The following is an 18,111-nucleotide window of genomic DNA, read 5'->3' as shown; positions in this document are numbered from 1 at the left end:
CAACTCTGTCTCCCCCAAGCCCCGTCCTCCATCTCTGCGTCCTGCACCCCAGTCCTCCGTCCTGCCAACGACCACCCAAAAGCCAGCAGCGGCCCCTCCTCCTGGCCCCACTCCCAGCCGCTCAGAGGGCCAGCGTCCACTTGAATGGCTGCCATCTCTGCCCACAGCTTCTGCCTTTCAGCAGACATGGGGGCTGGGGCGGCCCCCAGACGGCACCAGCCCAGAGACCCAGGCCAGACCACCTGGGCTCAAAGATAACACATTCTCTCCTGGCACTGGTGGGAGAACCAGGCCTTTGTCTTCAGGGCACAGCCATCCTCCCTCTCGGCTGGGAGAGCCAAAGTGAGCCCATCTTGAGATGCCAAATCCAGCCCCTGGTGGGGGTCGCGTTCCCAGGATGCCAAGCCCAGAGGACCAACCTAGCCCCTACCCCCTGATTCTATGCAGGGGGTAAGGAGACCCCCAGCCATTTATTGTTCCTCAACCAGCCTAGAGATTTGGAAGCGAGCTAGGACACACTGGGGACACAAAGTCTGCTCCTTAGACAGCAGCTAGACAGCCCCTTCCCAAGTGAGGGTGCACGCCCAACCCTGTGTCCCAGGCTGCGCTGCGTGGTCCTGTCAGTTCCAACAGAAGGGATCATAATGGCGGCATGAGCAGTTGCTACGTGGAGAGGTTCCAAACACTATTCTGTTCAACCCTCACAACAACCTATGTTGTAAGTCCTGTTATCGCCCCCATTTTCTAGAGGAGGAAACTGAGTCTCAGTGGAGTTGCGAGGTTTGTCCAACATCACCCAGAGAGCACTGGGAAAAGCATTATTCAAACCCCTGGTCCTCTGGCTCCCAAGTCCAGGCCCTAACCACGCAGCAGCCACTAGGATGAGCAGACCGGTGGGGAGTTCACCTAAAAACAGGAGCGAGACTTGCAGAGCCTCCGGGTGGGAACCAGCTGATGCAGAGCGTCCTTCAGCCCCAGGCTTCCTGTCTGAAACAGAATGCCCGGCTCTACTGCCTGGCTGTCCCTCAGCTCCAGGGACCCAGAGAGCACACAAGCCAGCCCCTGAGAGCTCGGGTCTGGCGTTCTGAGTTCAGTATTGGGTGTCACTTTGGGCCACCCAATAAACACAGAGATTCAGCTCACCCACCCCTTCCTCCGGACGGTGAGAAAGGACATTCTTCCCAGGCCTGAGCATGGTTAACGTAGGAGGGAGTGCAGGGACCCTGATATTTCCAGAAAGGAGAAAGCCATGCCCTGTTTAGGATTCTCCAAATCAGCCTCGCTCCTCAGCTCAGGCCCTAGCCAAGAATCCGTAAACTTGTCAGAGCCCTGGGTGGACAGAGAAGGGGGGAGGGAGGGAAATAAGCAGAAATGGGGGTGGGGGGAGGGCTGAGGCACAGGGTGGGGAGAGGCTAGTGATTTAGAAAGTCACGGAAGCCTCCAACGGGATCCCCTGAAGAGGGGCCCAGGCTCGGCATAAAAATCGCTGTGATGTAACGGGACAGCTGCAGCTGGCTGGCCCCAGTCCCCACTAACGACTTCCCAGTCCTGCGCTCTGACTGCTGCCCCCTCAGCCTGGCACGCAGAGCCCTCCCTGGGGGCACAGGAGGGGCCGGACAGCTCAAGGACAGCCCCACCACCTCACCCCCCCCAACAAAGCACACTTGCACACACACTTACACACTTACACACACACACGCCCTCTCTCGTACAAGCCCCTCACCCCAGGACAGCCCGCCCCGGCCCCACACCCCCAATCACACTCCCCCTGCAACCTCTCTCCTATAAGCTCCAGACCTTGGCACGTAGCTCCGACCCTGTCCCCTCCCTTCTAGCCCTCCCTCCCCGGCCTCTGCTCATATCGGATTGAAGGAAACCCCGACTGAGCTTGTGCATTCAAGAAACACAACAAGACCACTTGGGACACAGAACAGAGCGAGCCAACCTCTACCCATCAGCCACGGCGCAGACGGGGCCAAATGATGGGGACATCTACGGTCCCGAACCCAGAGGCCACGCGACTAGGGCACTGGGGTGGATGCGTGCACATGAGAATGGCCTGTAGGGTGGCGTAGGGAGGTCAACTCTGGTGTCCTGGGGAGGCAGTGGTGTTGTCGCCAAAAGAAGTGTAATTCCTTTTGGCTCACAGAGCAATTACCGGGCCGGGAGAGGATTTATCCCCGGCGCTCTGGTCTGTTGGCAGTGCAGCTTGTATACAAGTCACATTATTGATGTCGTCATCAATTCTCCTGCCCAACAAGTGGTGAGAGGGAGCCAGGCAGAGAGCATGCACTGTTCGCAGAAGCAGGGCTGGGGAGGAGAGAGAGAGGGCTGCAGGGGGTCCAGGGGCCCAGCAACTAGAGCCTGGGCGGCCCAGTGCCCGTGCTGCACACACACCCCAGGGCACTAACCAAGATGGCAGCACAGCCCTCCATTTCTATCAAGGTTCCTGGGCTAGGAGTCTACACACGTGGCAGGTACCATTTGAAGAGCTTGGTGGCTCCGGAGGCTAGAACTCAGGAAGGACTCCCAGAGGCTCCAGAGCAGAGCCACGAACTCTAGGAGAGCCAAGAGGAGGAGACATCGCCTTGTCTCGAAGGAGAGACAAAGCCCAGGCTCGGAGCAGAAGACTGGACACAATGACCTTTGGAGGGACGGAGTTCTGAAACTACTGTGTCGGTTCAGGTCTCTCAAGAAGGAGCCACCCAGATGGGATTAGATGCGGGGCGGGGCGGGGGGGGAGGGCAGCTGTGAGGGACCAAGGAGGGAGCAGGCAGGGAGAGTTGTCAGCCCCTGCTTCAGGCCTGACACCTGGGGAGGGGGTGGGGAAGGAAGGAGGGTTGGGTGGGAGGAGTCTCAGCTGGCCTCATGTTCTACAAAAGTTTGGGGCAGGCCGCAGAGTCCTGGAGCCACAGTCACTCATTCACTGCTAGCAGAGTCCTGCCCCCGCAGGAACGGTCCCGCACAGGATCCCTGCCATGCTCAGTCCTTGGTGGGAGCAGCCGGAGGGCTGTGACCTCAGCACAGACACGGCGAGGGATCCAGCTCCGGCTGCGTCAGCCACACTGCCCACAGCAGCCCTAAGTGGCGCATGTCCACGGCCGCCATGGTCCACCCTGGCACCACGGAGGTCTGCTCCGTGCCACGCGGGCCCCTCTTCCTGAGGGACGTAACCCCTGTTGCTCCAGAAGATCTCAGGGTCACAGCTGGTACGCATCTGTCCTTTCCACACCCCTTCTAGATTCCTCTCCCTCAGCTACCGCCTCAGCAGGTCTCGGTGGCTTTCCCAGGGCTACGACCCAAATCTTCATTCCTGAGGGGTCTGAGCCCTTGACCAGCACACCCTGCTCAGCCGGGGCCATTGCATGTGTCCATTCACCATTAAAGTAGAAGCCCCAGTAGTCACCTGTGCCCTGCACATATCCCTCCCTGTGTGACAGCAGCCCCGCCTCCTCCTGCCGATCAGAGCCAATTAGCTCCACCAAGAAGGGCTCTACCAAGAAGGGTGCCTGAACACCAGCAGGCAAGTGCCCCGGTAGTAGCCTGAGCTCAAAGTGCAGTGGGGCCCTCTGCCCTCCAGGGCCCACGGTTGTGAGGCTGGGAAACACAGCTTCCCCCGCTGGGCCACTGGGAGTGGTCAGTGGGGCCACCCCTGTTTTCCCTTGGGTCTTCGGACCCATGTATTTCCCTGCTGGGGACACAGCACCCTATGGAGGCTTTCAAAGTATTGCCACCGAGCTAGCACTTCTGCTGGCATTTGGATGGTCCAGCAGCTACAAATGGGGCTGCCATTCAATTAAGCCTCTGGTAGTCAACAATCCTTCTCTGGGCTCCATCCAGTTTCTGTAGGGCAGAGACTATGGGTTAAACGGAACTAAGACAGAGACCACCCCTGTATCCTTCTGGGCTGTAATGACAGCATTAGTCTCTCCCCGACCTCAGCAATGACATCACTTTTGACTTGCCCTCTTGGCTGGTGGGGGCATTTCCAGAGGTTTCCACCTGGCTCTTGTCCCACAGACCAAGGGTCCAATGCGGTATGAGCACGTCAAACGCCATGCCCCCTAGCAATGAATTTGCCCTGTTCTCTGAGGTCCTTGCCAGGGTGTTGAATCCCATGCCCTGCGAAGACACCCCCAAGTAAAAGCATTCTTGCCTATCCAGCCTTGGTTCTGGCCCCTTTGATCCAGAACCCTCCAAATCCAACCCAGGAGCGCTAGCCTGGTTTTTGCCGGGACATGCCAGTTAATTCCTGCCACCGCATTCTCCCTGGGTGGAATCTCTCCTCTTTCATCAGGCCAGCTGTCCCCAGCTGGGTCACTCCAGACTTTATCTTCAGTTATCAGCCTGGCAGCCCAGAACAGAGGTGGGGCAGCTCCTGAGGGAGGCACCTGTTGCCTTGCAGGGGGAAGACCCCCCGCAGCGTCTTCCGGCCTGGAATGGTGCTGACTCTTGCCGGGGATGGGTGGGCCACCTGCGTGCTCTGAGGGGACACATCCATTTACTGTCACCTCGGTTCCCGAGTTCCAGGTTTTCCCAGCCGGAGCCCTAGCACAACACACCTGGCTTAGCCAAGCATCTCTGGCGCTCTGTGATGCTTATTCTCAAATCCTGGATCTGCCCCGCTGCTGGGTCGGCTGCAGGTGGAGGTGGGGCCTCTCTGTCACCCCCTACAAGGGCCTCCGGCTCTTACATTGAGCCCCTCGCTGTCGGTGACTCCCAGCTTCTCATTATCCCTAAGTGCCAACATCACCAAATAACCAGCCAAGTCCGTCACTTCCCTGACACTGCTTCCCGCACGTCTCCAGCGGCTGAATCACCGAGCCTGACAGAGCATCCCCTCCGCCAGGGCGCTTCTCCCAGGTCCTCACGGGTGAGAGCGTTACCACCGGGCTCTGTGGCCTACTTTCCACCCACGGTGGGTCGTCCTTGCTGCCAGGCCCAAATGCCCAGGTTACCTGTTGCCACCTATCCTTCTCAGACCGTTCCCGGTGTCGCCGGCGCTAGCTCGAGGCCTCCTGGAAGAGATGACAAGATGTGATGGACGAGAGCTTCCCTGGGAGGGAAGGCCTGTGGAGGCCAAAGCAGAGGGGACAGAAGGCAGGTCTGGCCTCAACACAGGTCCGGCCCGGAGGCAGGAGTGGGGAAGAAGGGCGGAGCGCGTGGGACAAATCTCAGGCTGCGGCACAGCTCTGTGAAAGCTGCCGCTGGGCCCGTGGGGAACCCTCCAGCCGGAGTCGGAGAAGTCCTGCCAGAACGGCCTACGCCGGCACCTGGCCCTGCTGCTCAGGGACGGGAACAGCAGGGGAAGCGCGCTCACCACAAATGCCACGGTGGACCCGGCAGGTGACAGCTGTCACCCAGCAGTGTTCCCCACGGTGGACCCGAGTAGCGGATTTCCAGGGCTGCTACAGTTTCAGACAAAACGGAGTATGGGACGTCCCGGGCATGGATGACCTTGGGGTGACCTCGGGATGGAGCCGGTGGTCAGGTTTCCCAGGGGCCATCTCAGGGTGTGACAGCTACCAGTTCTCCGAACTCATCCCGGGAGGCGTGTGCCTTCCGGGACGGGCTGGTGGCCAGGGCCAGGCCTACAAGGTGCTCGTGCCAAGCAGGGCTCAGGTCACTGCTCTTCGCATCTTTGAGAAAGTTCTATCAAGGCTGAAGGCGAAGCATCCGGGGTTTCCGGGGGACCTCTCCCCGCCCCCCGGAACCCAGAACCGGAGAGCTCCCCTCCACCGCCCTGGGTGAGATGGCCCAGAACCACCTCTCGCCATCACCCCCAATCTCCCAGGCCTCGGTGGGGATCAAAGCCAAGGCTGCCCCAAACAGATGGCACTCGGTCGGGAAGGGTCCACACAGAGAAGTTTTGTGGACATGCTGGTCTCTGAGCAGACGGCCTCCGTGGGAATGCGCCCGGGCTCCCACCCACCTGAAGCACCCATCCCTAGGCATCTTCATGATGATGGGAAGGACAGGAGGCAGGGTCCATTCATCCCGCGGCACCGCTGGCGTGTGGAATGAGGACACCATCGACGTGTCCATCGCCTGCCTCCACAGGATGGTGTTCACACCATCCGGGGAGGCAGCCACCCCTCCCATCTGGGGGAGTCCCCACTTGTGGAGTCCCAGCTCCTCTGGCCTCAGGGGCTCTCGGGGATGAGGCGAGTCTGCGCTGCCTCCAGGAGACCCCTTCCTCTCAGCAGCTGCTGCTCACACACTGCCCTGCTTGCCTCGAGCCCACCTTCCCGGCCCTCCAGCTCAGGGCTGGGGAGCCAGACCTCCTGTCTCTTCAGCCTCGCCCCCCTTCCTTCTGCCTCTAGCCTCCTGTGCCCTCAACCTCCTCCCTCACCTCCAGGCAGGCTCTGGAAACACTGGGGGCTGCAGAAGGAAAGGCGCTAGGGTGTCAGTTTCACTTCTGGGAAATCAGGAGCTAATTGCTCTAATCTTAGCCCTGCCATGTGTCCCTGACGATGGTCACCGATGGGCACGGGATGGGCGTTGCTGAAAGGCAGATGAAATCAGGACACTCAGCCTTCCTGCCATGCAAGCAGCCCAGCCAAGGAAAAGAAAACGGGCACCAGCCTAGGTCACAGGGGGTTGGCCTCCCATGGCGCGGAGCCCTCCACCTTGCCCCCAGGCTCCTGCCCTGCAGGCCCTGGGAAAGTCACCTCTTCCTCCACCCCTGTTCCGCTGACGGGACCATCTGTCTGTCTGCTTGAACCCTGGCACTGAGCTTAGGAGGAGGTGCTGGTGAGGCAAGCTCCAGGGCTAAGAGCTGGCAGGGCCTCAGAAGTCACTGAGAGACCCTTGGATCTTGCTGAAGGGGACACCAAGGCCAGGTGAGAGAGAGAGGGAGGGGCTCGGCCCAGCCACAGCGGGGGTAAACAGCAGAGCAGCAGCCCCTGCCCTCAGGTGACTCTTGTTCTAATAACCCCCCAATCCAAGTAAGAGTCAGAAGTAATGCAGCGGCCCCTTGCAGAGCTCAGGTACGAGCTGGAGCCCTAGGGTTCCATGATAGTGCTAATTCACGTAAAATTTTCATCCCCCGCTTTACAAATGAAAAACTAGGCTCAGTTGGCTCGCCTACTTGACCGGCCGCGGCAAGAAGCCCAGCTGAAGTTCAAAGCCAGGTCTTCTGACTTCAGGTTTCATTTGATGCCCCCACAGCTCTGCCAGCATCCTCCCTGTAACCTCAGGCACATCGCTTCCCCTCTGTGGGCCTCAGTCTCCGCCCTCCGCAAAATGAGAGGGTTGGCCAAAATAATCTCCCGGAGCCAAGCACAGGGGGGCTGGGGGCAGGACGCACTCTGCCTCCACTCACCCCAGAGCCCGCCAGTGATCTACAGGTGGTAGAGACAGCTTCGCAGAGCAGCACATAAATGCTTTGTGACCAATTTTGTAAACGCTTTTGCCAACCCCTGTTTTCTCCCTTGCCACTGATAGATTGCTTTTCTGGTTCTCTCTCTCCCTCCATACCTCACAACTTTCCACGGCCCCTTCTTCTCCCCCATGCACCCACCTCACCCCCCACACCTCCCCATCTCATCCCGATGCCTGGCCCTGAGGCACTCTGTCCCTGTCCTTACCCACCTCGCCCCCTCCTGCACCTCTGCCTCGTCTCTAGGGCTCTGGCCTAAAGGACCCTGATCTCCGCTATGCAGAACTGGACACCTCAGCCCTGGAACTGGTGCCAGGGTCATGGACGACCATGCCAGGGCCTGGAGAGGTTGTGGAATATGCCACCATCCAGCTGAGCCCACCCTAGCACATGACCCCTAGCCACCCAGCCCTGCCTCTGGACAACAGGTACACTCGGCCCTCCTCACTCTTCCCAGTGAGACAAACGCATGGAGGGCTGGAGAGAAACCGTGACAAAAAGGGTAGGGGAGGTGGGCCAGACAGGTGCAGAAGGCACCTACACCAGGGGCTGGGAGGTCTGCAATGTAGTCTCATTTCTGCCGTGAGTTTACTGTGTTACCTCGTGCATATAATTTCCCCCCTTGGAGACTCAGTTTCCCCCATCTGTGAAACAAGGAGGTTGGAACCAAGAATCGTTAGGGCTCCTTCCTGCTCCAACGGTCCCCAATTATCCTTCTGTGACTCCAATAGGGATACATTTCTCCCAGCGGCTGCCTCACTGCCGACATCACGGGTGACCTCTTAGCCCTCACCCGGCACCTGGATGCTCCACTTTATTTTCTAATCACGGGGCCCCCAAGGTCAAGGCTGCATGCTCACATCTCCTCTTGAGCAGCTGGATTCAACCAACCTTTACTGAACATCTGCTCTGTGCCAGGCACTGTGCTAAGGGCTCAGGGTTCAGAGATTCCCGCCCAAAGCAAGGTCCTGCCCGGGGGGCTCCCGGCAGAGGGGAGGGTCCTGAGCTCCTGGACTGAAAGAGGAACTGCTGGGCTCTGCAGGGGGTGGTGAGCAGGGCTCTCTCTGCAGCCTGGATCCTGGAGTTACATGGAGGTCACAGAGCAGAGAATCAGAGAGACAATAAGGGAAGTCACCAAACACGTGAACCTTCCTGAGAGGTTAAAGGAAGCTCAGGACCCCTCAAACTAAGAAGCTAGAATCCCAGGGCTGGAGACTCAGGTCCAAGGGTTCACTGCTCCAGCAGCAGGTGAGGAAATCTGAGCTCGAGGCCCCGCGCTACGGGCTGGTGTGGGGATGCACAGGGTCGGGGAGGACAGAGAAAGAGACATGATGGAGAAGGTCAGGATTAGCCGGGAGAGAGATGGCAGTGCTGAGTGTGAGAAAAGTCCCACAAGGCCGCTGAGGGCTGACACTGGAGGGGGTAGGACCCAGGAGGGACTCACTGGTGGCCCCCGCGGCACATTTACTCCACTGCATCTCAGGACCCAGAAGGGCCAGGACTCTGCTCCCTAGCCAACCCCATTGTCCTCCACCCCCCTGCCTCTCAACAACCCCGTGCACTCCTGCAAGACATCAGCCATCCCCAGCCACCTCTACAGACAGAATTTCGCCTAGCCCCAAACCCCGCATTAGTGTGGGAAGGACAAGGACCCAAAGGGACGCAGTCTTCCCAAAGGCCCCCGCACAGCCGTCTTTGGAGATCCTGGCATTGTAATCGGCCATCTCCCTCCTCTGACTTGTCCACCCCACCGAGGAAGGGGTGCTGCGGGCATAATGAGAGGGCTACTTCAGAGCCTTCCTGTGAGGTCTGGGCCCCGGGAGGCCCACAGGGAGGAGGGCGTAGTGAGAGAGAGACCGGCTTGGGTGGGGAGGGGGCAGGAAAAAAAAAAAAAAGGCATTAATCCCATAAATCCTAATTTGGAAGCCGTCCCAGCCCCTCTGAAGCACAGGGAATTGGGGCGGTTATAATCCTGGGTGCTCCTGGCAGAAACCCAGGACAGGGAGAGGTTGTGCCACCTCCCTCATCAGCTCTCAGTTGCCCCCCCCTCCCCGCCCCCCCCCCCCCCCCCGCCAACATTCCCACTGCCAGCAGAGCTAAGGGGTGTCGCCTGGATCCCGCTGTGGGAGGGGACCCTGTTTGGGTCTGAAAGGTGCCGGGCCAGGTTCTGGGAAACAGAAGGCACAGGGCAGGGCCGGGCTCTAAGCTGCGGGTCTGGGGGGAGAAGGAGGCTGTTCAGCTGGGGAATTAGCTGGCTCCCAACCCCCAGCCCCCGGCGCCTGGCCCCTTCCCACCACGTGTTCTCACTTGCCAGCTTGAGCAGCCCCAAAGGAGGAACTGGGATGTCAGACAGGAACAGGTGCACAGCCACTCGGGCAGACCCTCCCCCTCACAGCAGGCCTGGGCCATGAACCCCAGAAGCCCAGGGGTGAACCTCACCTCCCCCTCACCCCATCCCCTTGGACCATTTGATGCCCTCCACGAGGCCAGAAACGTGTTGGAACCTCTGGATCATTAAACCAACCATCAGCCAGTGACAGAAGTACCCAGAGAGAGGTGCCTCCCCTGGGAGAAGGGGGCACGGCGGGTGAGGGGCAGTGGGCAGAAGAGGCCAAAACCTGGGGCCCCACGGCCCGCACCCCCTTCCCAGGCCTCCCTCCCCGGTCCTCAGGCAAACTCAGCCTTTTTGCCCTTTCTCCGGCCCCGGGCCTGGCCAGTCTCTGTCTGCCCCCAGCATCTCTGGTTTGGGCTCCCCCCCCAGTGTCTCTTCCCCACCAGCCTTTCACTGTCCCGTCCACCAGCTCCTCTCTTCCCGGTTCTCATTCGCACATCTGTTCCTCACTGCCCCCTCCCCCAACCTTCCCTTCTCTCTCCCACCCCAGCTTCTCCTGCCCTTCCATCTCCCCCTTCCTGGAGCTCACCCCACTAAAGCTGCCGGCTCCAGAGGCCAGGACTTCAAAAGGAGATCAAAGCTGGGTTCCCCCATCAAAGCCCAGGCTCTGCCAGGAGCACCCCCCCTTAGACCATAACTCTCCCTGACAGGCCAGAGTCCCACATCCCAGCACCCCAGGAAGCACATTCTCGGCCAGAGCCCCATGCTGGAAAGGCTGCTGTGTTTGTTGGAAAGTTCCCAGCACTTAGGATTCAAAAAACTAGTGGAAACCCAATATAGTGAGCCCCTTACTGGCTGTGTGACCTTGGGCGGGTCACCGAACCTCTCTGACACACAGCTACATTGTCTAAATGGGCTATCGTAGGGGCGCCTGGGTGGCTCAGTCGGTTGAGCGTCCAACTTCGGCTCAGGTCACGATCTCACAGTTTGTGGGTTCGAGCCCCGCGTCGGGCTCTGTGCTGACAGCTCAGAGCCTGGAGCCTGTTTCGGATTCTGTGTCTCCCTCTCTCTCTGCCCCTCCCCTGTTCACGCTCTGTCTCTGTCTCAAAAATAAATAAACAGTAAAAAACAATTTTTTTTAAATGGGCTATCATTCATCTTACAGGACTATCAAAGGGATTAAAGGAGGAAATTCAGGTAAATATCTAGCACTAGGCTTGTCTTATAATAGTAGGTGCTCAATAAATTGTTGCTTTGACTATTGCTGCTATTACAAAATCCTCCAGAGATGAGAGTATGTAGAAATGAGAACAGAGGGTCCAGTAGAGGCCTGCTGCTACCTCAAAAGACAGGGGTCCAAGCATCTCAGTTTTGGGCCCCGAAGGAACCACTCCATCTGGATCCCGCTCACCGGCCGGTTGGGGCCTCAAGAGCATGAGGCGGCCACTTGGAAGCCGCCTCGGCTTTGTCTCCGGCCTGGGCTCTCCTGCCCAGGCAGCCCCTTCTCCCCAGCCTCCGGCCCGCGTCCTTGCTCTCAGCCTGGGCCCAGCCCCACATCCCTCAAGGGGATGATGGCGTCTAGATGGGGTGGGAGGTGGGGCTAAGAGGCCAGGGCTGCATTTATGAAACTTTTCTTGGCTCTGAACATCAGAGAACTCCAAGGAGGACGTGACTCGAGTAAGTCCCTAAACCTCCTGAAGCTTGTTTTCTCATTTGTAAAATAAGGGGTGAGCTGCTTCAAATCCCCCTTTGGCTGCAGACTGTGCATACATTATAATTTTAAAGAACCGAGGAGGTAGAACTCAAGGCTTTCTGAGCCCCTCAGGACCAGGAGACTAGAAGCCGATCTTCAGCCCACACTGCTTCGACAGCCGGCAGCTGTGGCCACTCAGCATCCCTGCCGGAGCCTCTGCTGGTCCGGTTTCACCTGGAAGCAACCGAGGCTCGGGAGAGGAATGGGCCTGCCCCCTGCTTCCCGTGTACCATCTGATGGGAACGATTCTCCCCAGGTTGGAAACGGGCATATGGGAGCTCAGAGCCAAGGAACACAGGTCAGGCTCTGTGCCGCCGGCCTGCCCCACAGCCCGGGACTCTTCCGCCCCCTCCCCACTGCCCAGCACTGGCCCCACCCTACACGTCTGCCCCCACTTATACCCCTAGTCCCAGGGCTCCCCAAGGCAGCATCCCACCCTCCGGATCACCGGCCCCCCGACACACGGAGAAAAGCGACCTCCTCCTTCCCAGCTTCCTGGCTCGGCAAGCCCTCCCTTGCCTGCCCCCGTACACACACCAGGGTCCCCTAGGTGTCGAGGGCTGGGCCAGAGGTGCCCAGCAGCCTGTGCTAAGGGACGAGTTCCACACCTGTGCTTTCCAGTACACAGCCACTGGCTGCGTACTGTTCCTCACTGTGACGTTACTCCAACTTCGTTCCAACCTTAACAGACACATGCGGCTAGGGGCCGCCGCACCGATCTACACACAGCGGCACCGCCAAAGGGTCTGGCCTCTGCCCCTCTCCTCAGCGGGCACATTCAGCCACGGACACTTCTGAAGCGGGCCCACGGGATGTTCAGGGTGGGGAGGCGGGCAAGAAAAGTTCCTGCTCCCCGAATTCCAGGCCCCAGGGCAGCCTCATCAGTTGAGCCCCGAGTGGCCACTACCCAAATGTGGCCAGACGCAGGGCGGGATGGGCAAGTGGAGGGTAGAGCGCTGCCCTGAGGGGCACAGATTGGGAGCCCCCAGGCCTGAGCCCCACCCCCCTCCCAGGCTGCCTTTTTCTTTTTAAATGTTTATTTTTGAGAGAAACAGCATGAGCAGGGGAGGGGAAGAGAAAGGGGGGGACAGAGGATCTAAAGCGGGCTCTGTGCCGACAGCGGAGAGCCCAATGCGGGGCTCGAACTCGTGAACCGTGAGATGACGACCTGAATGGAAGTCAGATGCTTAACTGATTGAGCCACCCAGGCGCCCCCTCCCAGGCCTTCTGATTTGAGTCTTCCCTTCCCTTCCCAAGGACAGCCTTTGCTCCCGGGACACCTCACCACCTCAGGTGTTCTTTCCTTCTCTCTAGACCTGGAAGAGTAGGAGACCCAGGTCCACACCTGGAACGGTCTTGGGAGCCAAATGGCCTGAGTCTTATGTTTAACATCACGGGAGGCCAGGAGCCGCACAGGCCAGACAGGGCAAGCGGGCCAGGGGCAGAGAGGGAGGGGAAGCCTTCCCCAGAGCCTGCCAGGCTCCTCCACTCATTAGGCAGAAGCACTCTGGCCTCAGCTGTCTTGGCTGCCCTGGCTCTCACTGCCAGACCCTATGAAACTGGGTTGGTGGGATGGAGCTCCCCCTGCTGGATAGCCCAGGAAATGTGCCCCCGTCTCACCCGGGAGAGCTGCGCCCAGGGAAGGATATGGGTGTCGGGTACCTGGGGTCCCTGAGACAACCCCGCCAGGCTCAGGGACATGGATGGAGCCGACAGAGGGGAGCAGATGGACTGTGAGGTGCCATATGGTAGCCATCATTCTACCGGTTCCCTTCCTCTGCACCCCCTCCGCCTCTCCCCGCTTTCCCTAGATACCCCAGGATCAGACCTGCCAGGCCCCTAGCCCTCCAGAGCCACCGTTACATCTGGGAAGACCACCTCCTGTTGCTAGCTGCCCACCTGTCACACCTGCGGCCACTTCCTCCAGCCTCTTCACTGGCCTCCCTGGGCTCAGCACCTGCCTCTAATGGCCATCCATATAGAGGACACGGTCCCTTCTCCATACGCACCCTGGCCCACAGCTGCTGCTTTAGGACAGCCCAGGACAGAAGCCTCACCTTGCATCCCAGTCCTCTCCGCCCAGACCCACAGAGCCCTGAGATTCCACTTCCCTCCAGCCCCACACATGAGGGAACAGGGGTGAACTTGAGAGTGAATGATTATAAACCGCCCCCCATCATGGATGTGCATGGATCTGGCTAAGAGTGAGTGGGTGTGCAGGTGTGCATGCCTCCCCACTACCACACATCCTGTGGTACCCCAGGATGAGGTACCCCACTACCTCATCCTGTCACTGAAGCTTCCGGAGCTCCAGCCCCACGAGGAAGCTCCCCCCCGCTTTCCAGAACCCCTCAAATCACCTCCACACTCAAATACCAAGCTCCTGCTTCCCACTGCCCATCATCTCAGGCATCACAGGCTGATCCCCTAAAAGGGCCAAACAACTCAGACCAGACCATGGCTTCCGCTGGCCACTCAGAGCCTCAGTCACCTCTGTCTGGTCAGGTCCCCTTGCCCACCTTCAGGAATTGAGAGGTCCAAGAGGCCTGGGGGTTCCCAGATCATGAGCTCTTCCGGCGGGAAACTTACACAGCTTCTAGGCCAGTCCTGTGCCAACTGGTTCTCCTTAGACTGGGGAAGAGACAACCCAGGAGGTGACAGGGACAAGTTCCCACCTTCCAGACTCTTGGGCCTGGCCAGAGCAAGCCATGTACCATTGACGGAGAGGGCCCTGGGGACATCTGGGCAGGGCCCCCACAAGGTTGCCATCTGTCCTCACTACTCGCAACTGCCCACAGGTAGGGCCCTGGGCGAGCAGGGGGAGGAAGGAAGCCGCGTGGCCTGGTAGCCACAGTCCCCAGAGCACCGGACCAAGAGGCAGCCATCTGCAATCTCGGGGTCTGCCTTTTCCTTGCTCCTGGGCCAACGAGGCCCAGAGGATGCCAGATCGGACCGGCTTGCGTGAACAGTGATGGGTGGGGGGCAGGAACGGGTCACCCCCAGGGCAGCTTAGGAAAGCCTCCACCTTCTAGCTAGGAGAAACTCCTCTCCCAGATTCCCCATCTCATCCCCAATCCGTGGGCTGAAGAGGCTTGAGGGGGCCTTCATCCTCCCCACCAATACTTTCCCTCTCAAGAGCCCGCCTGCCACCCAAGATTTGTTGTGGGGATCACTAAAGGATGCAGTCAACCCTGCCAGAGGCTCAGGAAGCTCTGGAGGAGAAAGGCCCTGCAGAAGGTCAGGACAGCAGAAGGGAGTGTATAGGTAAAAAGGCCTAAGAAGGAGCTGGGGCCGATACAGCCTTTCTGGCCGTTGACAAGAAAAGCAGTTCATGCCATCATCCACATTTCCAGCCGGCTTCCCCTGGCCTGACCCCCTCACCCCCCACCAGCCAGAACCCAGTCCTCACGCCCAAACCAGAACCCAGAGACAAGAGGTGTGCAGAAGGGCCACAGACTTGTACAGAGAAGCTCATAACCCCGGCCCCAGCCTACATCCTGCTAACCTTCGTGCAATTTTTTTATCACAAGGCAGGGTGGATCACTGTACCGTAATCCCTCCACTCTGATTTCAATAGGGCGTTTGTCCAAACATGTACGGGACAGAGAGCAATGGGCTGCGTGGCACGGCTAGGTGGGCTCCAAGGTCAGTACCACGGTGCCCTAAGGAGCGCAGTGTCGTTTTACAGAACCCTCTCGTTGGCCCAGTTCCAACTTCCTCGTGGTTTCTTTGAATGCAGAAATTGTGCGCGTCGAAAGAAACAGAGCTGAAAGGAATTAGAAATTATTCTGTAGTTAAATTGGTAATCCAAAAGGTCTGTGAAAGATGTAAGGTTAAAACAAAACCCCTGAATTACATTTAACAGAGATGAATGTGTCGTCCTTTTGTAGGTTCAAACCTCAGTCACACACATTTGGGATTAGCAATTCCCGGCTCGGTTGTTGTTTACGTAAACTGTTGCATCGACAGCACGTTTCAAATGAGGTTAACTGGGGCGCCTGGGTGGCTCAGTCCGTGAAGCATCTGACTCTTGGTTTTGACTCAGGTCATGATCACCATTCATGGGTTCAAGCCCCACATCAGGCTCTGTGCTGACAGCAGGGAGGTTGCTTGGGATTCTCTGTCTCTCTGCCTCTCTCTTTCGCTCTTAAAATAAATAAATCAACTTCAAAAAAAAAAAAAAATGAGGTTAATAACTTTGGGGATTTGCTGAAGTTGGTTGACCCGGTCCCACAGCTGGTTAACTTAGCTATTCGGTAACAACATCAATGCGCCCAGCTTGTTTCCTTGCCTGCTTGGGTGTTTATTGGTTTTATTTTGTTTTTATATATTTCTGCCCCTGTTAGCCTCAGTCTACATACTTGCCTTCAAGTCAGGTCCACTCACAGTCACAAGATAGCTGCCCCAGCTCTAAGCATCACATCCAGGCTCAAACTTCTAACAGAAAAAGAGGCCAGCTCTTCCTCTTTTTAAAAGGGAGGGAATCTGGGGCGCCTGGGTGGCGCAGTCGGTTAAGCGTCCGACTTCAGCCAGGTCACGATCTCGCGGTCCGTGAGTTCGAGCCCCGCGTCGGGCTCTGGGCTGATGGCTCAGAGCCTGGAGCCTGTTTCCGATTCTGTGTCTCCCTCTCTCTCTGCCCCTCCCCCGTTCATGCTCTGTCTCTCTCTGTCCCAAAAATAAATAAAAGGGAGGGAATCTTTCCCAGAAGCCCCTGGGCTTCTCCTCCACCTCCGTGGCTAGAATTGTGTCAGGTGGCCGGGTCCTTGCCTAAATCGTTCATTGGAAAGGGAAATGGGCTCACTACGACTCCTTACCCAGTTCTGATTCTCCCTTTGGTGCATGGGGACTTGCTTAAAATCAGGTTTTGAGTTAGGAAGGAGGGAAAGGGGTGATGGAGAGAAGAGAGATGATCAGTTTCCTTCACCACTGCATCTGGGCAGTTCAGACTGTCTCGAGAGACTGGATTAAAAACATAGGCAGGGTTGGGGCGCCTGGGTGGCGCAGTCGGTTGAGCGTCCGACTTCAGCCAGGTCACGATCTCGCGGTCCGTGAGTTCGAGCCCCGCGTCAGGCTCTGGGCTGATGGCTCAGAGCCTGGAGCCTGTTTCCGATTCTGTGTCTCCCTCTCTCTCTGCCCCTCCCCCGTTCATGCTCTGTCTCTCTCTCTGTCCCAAAAATAAATAAACGTGGAAAAAAAAAATTAAAAAAAAAAAAAAAAAAAAACATAGGCAGGGTGCCCGGGTGGTTCAATAGGTTATGCATCTGACTTTGGCTCAGGTCCCGATCTCACAGCTCGTGAGTTCGAGCCCCACATTGGGCTCTGTGCTGATGGCTCGGAGCCTGGAGCCTGCTTCAGATTCTGTGTCTCCCTCTCTCTCTCTGCCTCTCCCCCACACACACTCTGTCTCTGTCTCTCAAAAAATAAATAAATGTTAAAAAAAATTTTTTGTTTTTTTTTTAAAAGCACAGGCAGGGGCGCCTGGGTGGGTCAGTGGGTTGAGCATCCGACTTCGGCTCAGGTCATGATCTCACAGCTCGTGAGTTCGAGCCCCACATCGGGCTCTGTGCTGACAGCTCGGAGCCTGGAGCCTGCTTCGGATTTCTGTGTCTCCCCCCTCTCTCTGCCCCTAACCCACTCACATTCTGTCTCTGTCTCTCTCAAAAATAAACATTTAATCAATCAATCAATCAATCAGTATTTTTAAAAATAATAAAAAATAAATAAAAAGCACAGGCAAAGCCAAAGCAGGGGCTTCTGGGCCAATCCCAGTCCTCTTCTGCCCAAGTGTGGGCTCTCGGCCCAGCCGGGGCTGGAATTAACACCCACTGTAGCAACAGACATCTATGGAGCCCCTATTGTGCCCAAAACAAAAGGAACCAAAGAGAACTGTCCATTCGATTTCTGATTCGAAGAGTTTATGACATAATTGGAGGAAGGAGACAGAATGTATGATGGAACCAAAAAATAGTGATTCCGTTTGCATAAACCCCACGTGAAAATCAGCCAGCTTTCCTATGCCGAAGTAGAAAAATAGTAATTTAAGATTGGCACCCAGCAGCAGAGGAGTGGCGACAGACACTCCGTGCTCTTGGGAACACAGAGGAAGAAGAGTGGTGTTACTAAAAATAATAGCACCTTTAACTATAGTCAGTTAATAGTTATAGTTAATAGTAACAACAAAAATGGACATTTCCAGATACAGTGAGACCATCCCTTGCTTGGGGACAGTTGTCAGGGAGGCTGGGTGGCAAGAGACAACACAAGGAGGCTCCTGCAGGCGTGTGCCCACCTCACTTCTAAGATCTTTGTGTCCTTGCTCTATAGAAAATAGGACATTACAATGGTTTTTCTAAAAAATAGAAACTCCTAAATTTCTAAGGGTGCCGAATGTGTTGGGCCCAGTGCTGGGAGCTTTGGGTACATTAGTTTACATTAGTTGAATTCTGAATGATCCACATGCTTCCTTGAAGCCCTTTTAAGGGTTTTGGAATCATTCTTTCCTTTAACATTCAGGCAAACGTGGTCCCACGCCACACGCTCTCCAAGACTCCTGAGAATTGCCAGCAATGACCCGGCATTTTCTTGATTCCCTCTCACTCTGATTTCCTCTTGTTTCTCAACCTTGCTCTGTGCTCCGGAGTCTCT

At 57.4% G+C, this 18,111-nt stretch overlaps 1 protein-coding gene and 1 long non-coding RNA gene across 5 annotated transcripts in view; one reads left to right on the top strand and one right to left on the bottom strand.

The window, feature by feature from the left end:
* Nucleotides 1-8,994, top strand: part of NECTIN1 (nectin cell adhesion molecule 1) — a 94,552-nt gene extending 85,558 nt beyond the window's left edge. For 2 of the 3 annotated variants that reach the window (XM_045483172.1, XM_045483173.1), the window contains one exon: nucleotides 20-4,163. In XM_045483172.1, the coding sequence (XP_045339128.1) occupies nucleotides 20-346 (327 nt within the window). In that variant the 3' untranslated portion in view covers nucleotides 347-4,163. Of the gene's footprint in view, nucleotides 1-19; nucleotides 4,164-7,627 lie in introns of those variants that run through there. The other variant, XM_045483174.1, reaches the window with a different exon arrangement.
* Nucleotides 1-18,111, bottom strand: part of LOC123600791 — a 107,390-nt gene that overhangs the window by 23,275 nt on the left and 66,004 nt on the right. The window contains exon 2 of one of the 2 annotated variants that reach the window (XR_006713798.1): nucleotides 14,972-15,232. The exons of the other annotated variant lie outside the window; for it this stretch is intronic. This is a non-coding gene — a long non-coding RNA (uncharacterized LOC123600791). The remainder of the gene's footprint in view (nucleotides 1-14,971; nucleotides 15,233-18,111) is intronic. 2 annotated transcript variants of the gene reach the window in all.

The sequence above is a fragment of the Leopardus geoffroyi genome, chromosome D1 (assembly GCF_018350155.1).
Source record: "Leopardus geoffroyi isolate Oge1 chromosome D1, O.geoffroyi_Oge1_pat1.0, whole genome shotgun sequence".
Taxonomy (NCBI): Eukaryota; Metazoa; Chordata; class Mammalia; order Carnivora; family Felidae; genus Leopardus; species Leopardus geoffroyi.
Note: the sequence above shows the minus strand (reverse complement) of the source record. Positions and strands in the feature narration are given on the sequence as shown.